The sequence below is a fragment of the Morone saxatilis genome, unplaced genomic scaffold (genome assembly GCF_004916995.1).
Source record: "Morone saxatilis isolate NCDOM2014 unplaced genomic scaffold, NCSU_SB_2.0 Contig18, whole genome shotgun sequence".
In the NCBI taxonomy this organism is placed as follows: Eukaryota; Metazoa; Chordata; class Actinopteri; family Moronidae; genus Morone; species Morone saxatilis.
Window position 1 is genome coordinate 11,767,478 of NW_023339740.1, and position 9,763 is coordinate 11,777,240.

General features: G+C 46.5%; 1 protein-coding gene across 2 annotated transcripts; it reads left to right on the forward strand.

Annotated features, from left to right (window-relative positions):
• Positions 1 to 788: 788 nt before the first annotated feature.
• dyrk3 (dual specificity tyrosine phosphorylation regulated kinase 3) lies at positions 789 to 9,322 on the forward strand. Of its 2 annotated transcripts, none has more exons than XM_035661554.1 (6): positions 789 to 1,439; positions 3,585 to 3,694; positions 7,021 to 7,226; positions 7,347 to 7,650; positions 7,764 to 8,180; positions 8,280 to 9,322. In XM_035661554.1, exons 1-6 carry the CDS (start codon positions 1,397 to 1,399, stop codon positions 9,009 to 9,011), a joined length of 1,812 nt encoding a protein of 603 aa, XP_035517447.1. In that variant the 5' UTR covers positions 789 to 1,396; the 3' UTR covers positions 9,012 to 9,322. The 2 variants fall into 2 exon arrangements, with proteins under 2 accessions (XP_035517447.1, XP_035517448.1); XM_035661555.1 differs by lacking the exon at positions 789 to 1,439 and adding an exon at positions 1,651 to 1,801.
• Positions 9,323 to 9,763: the final 441 nt, after the last annotated feature.

Sequence of the window (9,763 nt, forward strand, 5' to 3'; positions counted from 1 at the left end):
GCGTTTGAATTCTTAAGGAGGACACCCATGATCCTTTGGAACAAGTGATGCAGAGCATGGACCGAAATTCATTTAGGAACAAATAATCAACATTTATGACCTCAAACTTTGATTATTGTTATCATTACTCTTTATTAATGATTGATTAACATTTATAACTACAGACTTAGCTGTAATTACCCTTTATTAATGTTCTAGTCAACATCATTTTAAAAACCCTTTATTAATGAGTACCTTTTCACAACCTGGTATACAATTCTTCTTCAACTACTTAATAACACTGTCAGTTTTATAATGAAGCAGATTTACAGTATATGTCTTGACATTTACGTTTACATATACATATATATACTGGCTCCCATGCAGAGCACCAGTCGGACGCTGCGGGGCGCCCTTCCGCCTGTTGTCCGGATGCTCCTCGCTCTCCTCTCTCTCCCTCCTCCCTCGTGCTTGACTCCAGGCCTCAGTGAAGACGGCCCTTAGCACAACAACACACAGCTGCGTCGAATAAGATAGTCGTGCCGCCAGAGAAGACGGATTAAACGCCGCCGCTTTATTCACGCGTACAGGTTGAAGCTTTCCAACAGGACGAGTCCCGGTGGCGTTTCTGCCACTCACCATGGGGCTTGAGTTACAGGCTTTAGTCAGCGTGAGCCCCGTGATTGTGTGCTCCAGTTATTGGCCGTGCGCGCCGGGAAAACAGTGACAGACCCGCGCCCAGACAGCGGGGTGTCCCGCCAGGGGAGCACACCACGTGGCGTGCGGGAAAAATGGGGTCGGGTCTCCTGGAGAGGCGGGGGGGGGTTCAACGAGAGCTAGCGTCGCTGTTTGCTAACCGGGAATAAGCACGGGAATGGTGCTCTGGATCGACTCACTGCACCGAGAGAGAAAGGCGAGGGGCACCCGGGTCAGACCACCGAGCTGTGATATTTGGACTGAAACTATTTTTAACAGAGGGAGCGGCTCTCCGGCGGACGAGGGTTGGTGTGGCTGTGCGAGCTAGCTGGCTAGCTGACCGAGGGGAGACGACCCCCACCGCCTGCTCAGGTCCTTCAAAACTGCAGCCAGAGCTAATGTTAGCCAGGGCACAGTGAATACACAGCTCTAGGCTTTAAAAAGAGAATAATTACAGTCAGAGCCAAGAAGAAAAGAGCTCTCTAATCACAAGGAGAGAATAACTTGAGCTAGTTGAATCGAAACCACAGCTCAAAGGGTTTCTCGGACTCTTTTTTTTGTTTTACATTTTTAGCAAACAGTTTATGAATGCTGTTAGCAAAGTTTGCAACGTGACTCTAGTTTGAATCTTTTTGTTTGACGCTTTTATTTTATTTTTTTTTAAATTTTTATTCGGGGGTTTTTCCACTTCGGATGCTGGCATCACATTTTAATTGCAATCATGATGATAATAAGCAGAAAACCAGAGGGCCCAATAGCAACAGGTAACCACAACAGAAGTGTTGCAGTCTTTTGTCAGTAACCCCCCTTTGTTTACTAAATGTTTGCCTTTGTTTAATGCAGATTCGGCGTTGAGGTGAAACATTGCCAGCATGGCAGCTCGGTGTGTTTTTTTTTGTTACTGGCTTTTAGTTTCGCCCTCGATCAACTCTTGGCACTTGCAGACATATATTGTGACTGGAGTGGCTTTGGTTGCCATATTTCCCGGTTTAAAGGTCACGTCGCGTCGTTCCGTTGTAAACATGTTATTTTTCGCTTTGCAACTTCACATCACTCACGAGACTTGTGTGCGTGCGTGCTTTGAAGACAGTCCAGGAAGCTCTGTGTTGATTTTTACTTCTTCCTCGTAAGCATTTGTCTTCTTATCACGCTTAAGATAAGCCTTCATATCTGTATCAGCTACTTTTTCCTTTTTTTTTAAAAAAAACAACTGTTGGAATTTGCACCATGACGCGTCGTCGTTGTTATTGTTTATATGTATATTGCACCGACCTCACCTTTGTTTGCCTCTGCGTTGTGTGTTTTTGTGCACTAGGGAGTTAAAACTAAAACTTGCATCTGTTGTAGAAAATGTACCGTTTGTGTGACGTTGCCCTCGAGCCTCCGTCAGCTGTACATTGGATGTGTTGTCTGTAAGGAGACACTCTGTCCACCAGGAAGAGGAGGATAGCTGGAGGAAGAGCTGTGACTCTACCCCACTCACACGTTTTATGACACATGATCGGCTGTATGTCTGTCTGTTTGAACCTTGTTCTCTAGAGAGCGGGGGTTTCACAGTGTGGAGAGCTGCAGTGCCAGTTGGACCTAACGTTAGTATGCTGGATGTTTGCTTATGTATGAAGTTCGGGTTCTGTTTAACTTTTTTTTTTCCCCCACTGGAAAGTTTGCTTGGACAACAAAGTCAGCTGTTGTGCATAAAGTGCTCAGCCCCCGCTGAGTGATTAGGAGTTTGCAGAGAGCTAATGGGGGTCTGTGCTCGCTAATATTGCGTGTGGGGCCCTAATGCCTCTGTGTGCTTCGCTGCGCAGGTCTAATGCATCTGTATCCAGGCAGCAGGTCTAATCTGTCCCGGAGCTGGTCTGTTGACGAGCTGGGTACACGGGCTCTGACGCACCTGCACATGGTTACAACACTCTCAAGGGCTAATCGGAGAGAGAACACCGAACCTGCCACAAGTTTTGGGCTTTTGCTAATGAGCTAACCCAATACAATAGCTCTATAAATGGCTTATGCTAACAGGCTACTCAGCCTCGTTTCAAGCTATCAGATTAATACTGGCAGCTTACTTCTATTGAAGTAGCAACGTGGGGGTAAACGACCGTTCAGATGAACAGCCGGTTCATGGAGGTTTGTCATTTGAGTAACTGGCTTCCTCCCACATGCCCCACATGCCCCCACCCCCCATCCATCTATTCTGTGTGTATCATCTCACATCAGGCGTTTGGCTCGACGCCACAGAGGTGAGCACCCACACGCAGCACTGTTGAATGGCGTGCACCCGCATCCTTCTATATGAGCTCTATTTCTGAGCACACCTGGTGTGTGCACTACATGACTCGGTCTGAATGGACAGATGGGCAGACGGAAAGATGCTGTCGTCACAGAGGCATCTGTTACCCCTATTAGGCCAATAATACCACTTGCAGCGCTAGCGATCTGGGACCCTAAGCCCTATCTAAGCTGGTCAGGTTGGAGCTCTGGCCTTGGATACAATGTATTGGGCACAATAGATACAATGGATGTATCTGCTAATAATGGCCTTTTCACAGTAAATGTGGGTTAGGATGTTGTGGCAGACAATGTGCCTCCCCACTGGTCTACAGAGTCCAGTGTTGTGGGGCTGTCCCGCTGAGGCTAGCTCTGGGGATTGTTTTGGGCCATAACGAACTTTTGTTGTGTGTCTCAAGTCAACCATTGAAACTGGTGAGTTGACTGATGAAATAATCAATGGGACGTTCACCTTGTTGAAACAAACGGGGGATTGCCTCCCTCTGTGGAGATTAGATTGCATTCTGTAGGCGTAACCTCTGAACGTCATCCTCAAGCTTTATCCCCGAGTGTGTCTATGTTGCAGATTTGATGATTCCACTTCATCACGCTGATTTATTTGTTCACCTTTGTTCCTTCAGCACGGCATGGCGATGGTCTGTATGACTCGTACATGAGGACAGACCACATCCTTAAAGACGAAGCCGATACAAAAAGTCCGTCTGGGCTGCCCCCCATGCCCAAACACACAGTAAGTACACACAAACACACACACGTACGCACGCACAAAGTCAGTAAAGCCGTATTTCCTGTTCTGAAGCACGCTCTGTCTCCAGACATCCTGTTCCTCAGAGAGATATTCCCCACTCAGCCCTGTTCCCATTCATCACATTTGCACTCCTCCCTCGTTTCCTAAATCTTGTTTGGCAGGGTCGGTGGCTTATCTCTTGTCTTATTTCTTTTATCGCCGACCTTTGTTATTCAGTCATGTTTGCATATCCTTCAGCGAGAATAACAAGTGATCATGTGAGTAATATTGATCGACTGCCTGAGGCTATACGAGTGTGCTGCGGCGGACAGCTCTCGTGACTGTGTCAGAGTAGCTGAAGAGAAGTGGCCATTTTGTGTCTCCAGCCAAACTAAATACAGAGATCTGCAATTACCAGCTGTGGGGACATTTGCAGTATGCAAACAGTGTTTTTATATCCATTTCATAGTTTACAGGATGCAAATTCATCAATGTACAGTGTATTGACATTTACACGACTGCCCTCATCTGCTTGGACAAATTACTTAACAGAAGAAGCAGTCACAAACCGCGTTTGATTCGTGGAGTCATGTATATTTATAGGTTAATTCTCACTGATTTATAGGCTTCAGTAAGTTTGACCTATTATAAGTGATTATTCTAAGTTGCTTCTTGCTGATCAGTAAATATTGCTGCTGCTTTTTTTCATATCTTTGAATACCATTTTTGACTGTTTAGACGAGATACGGACAAGATAGGCCCTGTGAGGTACCTTTCCACTATGTTTCCCTCTCTGAAAAGCCCCTTTGGCAGAAAGTGCACACATGCAGACAATGATGCTCCACCAGCAAAGGGGAAAAAAGGCTGGTTTGATATATTGTAAAGATTTATTGGGCTTGAAAATGTGACCCACAAACAAAATCACCAATCAACATTCTCCCCCTCCTCCCCCCTTTCTTCTGTCCCGTGTAATCCACCATCAGTGGGCTTGCTAAGAGGTTAGGCCTAGTTTTCTATTCTAGTCCTGTCCCTTTTCCTTTTGTGTTTTCTGTCACGGTCACAGAGGTAATATCCTCTGAACGTGACTGACAGTGGCTCGCCCCAGTTCAGCTTCTAAAGCTTGCCTCATGCTCTATTAAAGTAATAAACTGATGTCATCCCTGTTCTTTGTTAGAGGAAAGGACAAACTAATACTAAAAACTATTAGTAGTAGCACTTAGTTCCTGGTCGTAATACAACATAAATGCTTGGTAAATGGCCTGCTCCGTTCAACACTACTACAGACGACCTTTTAGTTACTTCTGTGACACTGTTTATATCTCTGCATCATTTGCTGATGGGTCTGACAAAGGTCTACACGTAGAGAGTTGTGCAACTCGGTGAGTGTGCGCTTTGGAGAAAAGAATACGTAGGTAGGTGTTTCTCTTACAGCAAAGAGATTAGCTCTCCTCCATCTGTTGCACCATGTAGATCTGCACACAGAGGACTGTCCACCCTCGGTATTACCTTGTGGTGAAGAAGATTCACACTAGTTTTCATATCCAATCACCTTTTTAAGCGTGTTATTTTATTTTTTCTTCTAATTGCACCTCCTACCACAGTCGGTGCTGCACGTGTAGAAAGCTTTGATTTTTAAACCGCCATTTGTGTCAGTGTGTGCGGGTGAAGGGGCTCAATCAATGACATTCACTGTGTTTGTAGTACAGCTTTGGGACAACAGCTGCATGGGACCCTGGGTCAGCAGTAGGGCCGTTGTAATAAGTTAAGACTATATGGTTACATGTATGGAAACCCATCCTGCATTCCACCTCTATTTTAGGACTCGAACTTACAACACATACACACTCCAAGCTGAGTCCTCTTTCAGTGGAACATGTCAGCGCCTACTTTTAATGTACATTTCCTTGTTGTGTCGTCTTCATCAGCTGACATGGTTTCAGCCACAGACCGGCTCAGCTGTGTGTACAAGCCGAAGCCAGCGGCTCCACAGGGCAGCATAGCGATCTAACGGGAGAAAAGAAAAACCTCACTCAGACGAGTGGGACCACGCTGCCATTCAAATCAGAAGTGGTCACGTGAAAGAGACAGACCCAGTAAATACGCCTCTCCAGTGTGTCTATATAGGAAGGCCACGGCGAGTTTATGTCAGCGTGTCTTATTAACAGTCACGCTGCTTTTACAGTTTTAAGAGCATAATCTAACTTTAATGACTGTCATTTCCCTTGTGCTCCATAATCTTGCGGAGGGCTCTTTCCGCTGGTAAGAGAGGGAGAGACGGGGAGTGAGGAGGAAAGAATTCCTGGGGTTGCTGAAATGAAGCTGTTTACTGGCAGGGTGAAGGCCAGGCTCTAGAGCCTTCCCGAAACTATTCCAACTTTTCAGGTCATCCCAAGCAAAGGTGGATCTGTCACTTTTAAAGTTTATGGGCAGACGTGTTTTAAAATGTACCGTGGTTGTGTAATCCAGAAACAGTTGTAGGTTTTAGTGACAGCGGTCAGCCACTGTTGGCAGTTGTATCGAAGCCCAACTGAAATGTTCAAATCCTTTCAAGAAGTTGAATGTTGGACTTTGTTATTGCAATGCCGAGTCAAAGATTGCTTAGACCTTTTACCTAATTGCTAACAGCTAGCAAACAAACGAGTAGGCAGGGATGTGGGTCCTTTTGTATGAGTTCTGTTCTGAATTTCTGAATTCTGAATTTCCTACCAGACTGGATCTAGTTCCAGTTGTGCTCGTTCACCTAAGCTTGCTGTAGTTTTGATAGTGGATCATTGCTCAAGACTCTGAAGTTGGCTGTTTGATATTTAGGCCTGCATCAAACAAATCCCGAGCTGCATGTTCTACTTTTGGTTTGTTGGATGAATCATGAGTTCATTGGGAATTTCACTTTCTCTGCACTCTTTCCATGCCAGTGTGGAAACGTGTACAGAGATGCCAGCATCTGTTTTCAGCATTTCTGTCGTTCCCTCTACTTTGCTTACAAAATGAACTCTATTTTATATTATTATATATGAAATAATGACAAGATTCAAGCCAACAAAGACATTGTTTGTGCATGACTGTTCAGTTGCCCCTCAGTTGAGGTCTTGCCCGCTACAAGTAGCCCCTGTTCTGCACAATGTGTCACTAGTCTTTGGAGAGACACAATAAAACAGAGAGGTCCTCTCGTCACTCATGTTGAATATGGTCACAAACAATAAACTGTCTTCTCCACAAAGATGTACAATAGGTACACTCTACTCACTACAGGAGTGTTTACCAAACAGATTTTCTAATAGCTTTCTTTTTGTCCATTGTCTATCTATCTTTCTCTCTCCTTCCTCTAATAGGTTGTCAGTAACAAGACTGTAATGAGGGATCAGGTAACTGTGCGAGGTGGCCAGCTGAAGGTCAAGTACCTGTACGAAGACTCTGCCAACAACCGAAAGATCAATGCCATAACCACACCAACCACTCAGAACAGTGGGACCACTGGTCAGACGCCCAGTAAACCTGCCCCGGTCTCCAGCTTATCCAAGGAGCGCAGTGTAGACAGGTGAAAAAGATACATGCATGAAAACACAGAGGGAACTTAAAAACATCTTTGAGAACATGTTAAGTGGCCAGAACTCTGAGTTGTTCATCACCGTGTTTCTGTTACGCTTGTTCGCCACAGCACTGAATCCAGTAAGGGCTCCAGTGAATCCTCAGGCCCACACGGAGTTGGGAATGGAGGGAACAGTGGGAAGCTGTGTGGCCCTCTCACCCCTGACCAGGCTCTGAGACTATATCGATCTCAGCTGACCACCCTGGAGCAGACCGAGATCCACTCCTACCCAGACATCTACTTTGTGGGACCCAACGCTAAGAAGAGGCCTGCTGTTGCTGGAGGCAACAACAACTGTGGCTACGATGACGAGCAGGGAGGATACATTCATGCCCCCCATGACCACCTGGCCTACCGCTACGAGTTCCTCAAGGTCAGACACAGAAACAGTGAATGTTGGCTGTTACAGTTGACAGTTAATGATGTTGTCTCTCTCTGATTTGTAGCTAATCCAATGTTTATCTCCCTCTCTGTTGCGCTCTTTAGATTATTGGTAAAGGTAGCTTTGGCCAGGTGGCGAAGGTTTACGACCACAAACTGCAGCAGCATCTGGCTCTGAAAATGGTGCGCAACGAGAAGCGCTTTCACCGGCAGGCGCAGGAGGAGATCCGCATCCTGGAGCACCTGCGCAAGCAGGATCGCAATGGCACCATGAATGTCGTGCACATGCTTGAAAACTTCACTTTCCGCAACCACATCTGCATGACCTTTGAGCTGCTGAGCATGAACTTGTATGAGCTTATCAAGCGCAACAAGTTCCAGGGCTTCAGCCTGCCACTGGTCAGAAAGTTTGCACACTCCATCCTGCAGTGCCTGGAGGCCCTGAACAGGCATAGAATCATCCACTGTGACCTCAAGCCAGAGAACATCCTGCTCAAACAACAGGGACGCAGCGGCATCAAGGTAATGCACGTTCATGGCTATCCTGTGAAATTGTGTACAAGTCCGATCACACGTTGTGTAAAAATGTTGTACTATTCTTTACTCTGCTGTCTCTGCCAGGTGATTGACTTTGGCTCCAGCTGTTTTGAACACCAGCGAGTGTACACCTACATCCAGTCTCGTTTCTATCGAGCTCCAGAGGTGATCCTCGGTTCACGCTACGGCCTTCCTATTGACATGTGGAGCTTCGGCTGCATCTTGGCTGAGCTGCTGACTGGCTACCCACTATTCCCTGGCGAGGACGAGGGCGACCAGCTGGCCTGTGTCATGGAGCTCCTGGGCATGCCTCCGCAGAAGGTCCTGGAGCAGGCCAAAAGGGCAAAGAACTTCATCAACTCCAAGGGCCACCCTCGCTACTGCGGAGCCAACACCCTGCCCACAGGGGCCACTGTACTGACGGGGTCTCGCTCCCGCCGTGGCAAGATGAGAGGTCCTCCAGGTAGCAAGGAGTGGAGCGCTGCGCTCAAGGGCTGCGAGGACCCCACCTTTACTGACTTCATAAAGAAGTGTTTGGACTGGGATCCCTCGTCTCGTCTCACCCCTAGCCTGGCCCTCAGACACCCTTGGCTGTATCGGCGCCTACCCAAGCCCCTACCTGGGACTGATAAGAGCCAAGGGGCGACGGTGAAACGGCTCCCCGAGCACCACAGCACCTCCTTCCCCTCTATCCTGGCCAAAGGGGGGCCTGGCTTAGGCACCACAGCTGCCAACAACAAACTGAGGAGCAACATGATGGGAGACTCTGGGGAGGCCATACCGCTTCGCACGGTCCTACCCAAATTAGTCTCTTAGAGAGAGAGAGTCCGATATCTCCTCTCTCCTTCCACTTCTTCTTCCTCTGAACTCCTCGGGAGGAGTCACAGTGCAGGAGAAAGTGGAGCCTAGGTTTTAAAACTTGTTTGGTTGTTCTTTTATTTGTTTTCTACTGAGAGGTGTCGACACCCCAGTTCCTGGTTTTTAATATTAGCTGAACAGAGAGAGAGAGAGACAATAAAAGAAACACTCTAAAAAAAAGTTTTTATACAGAGGATTTCCTTGAGCGGCTGTGGAATTTCTATATACCGCCATTGATGAGGTTTGATTTAGATAATGCTTTTTAAAAACTTCCTCGTGTGAGTGGACAGCTTCGTAAATGAGCAAATGTTTTTAACCTGTGTGTGTTCTCATGTGAGTGATGTGTTTTGTTTTTTTAGTAAAACACACTCAAGCACACCTGCACTGTCACTTGCCTCACTTCACACTCTTTCTTAACACTCGGAGGACGCTGCCCCTTTCTCGGTGCGTGTTTTTACGAGTGAAACTTGAAAAGGGCTACAGAGATTACTCTTATCAGGTTAGAGTTTGCAAAGCAAAGATTTGTTCAGCCAACATAATTTAATAGGAAAAAATGAATCACGCTCTAGTGTTTGGGCCCTGCACACACTGACAGTTATTCCTCATATCTACAACATGAAGGCCTTCAAACAGGGATCGGCATTACGTAGTGACTAATAAGGAACACATTTGTTTTAGCAATAAGTCTTCACTTCTTTGTCTTTTCTAAT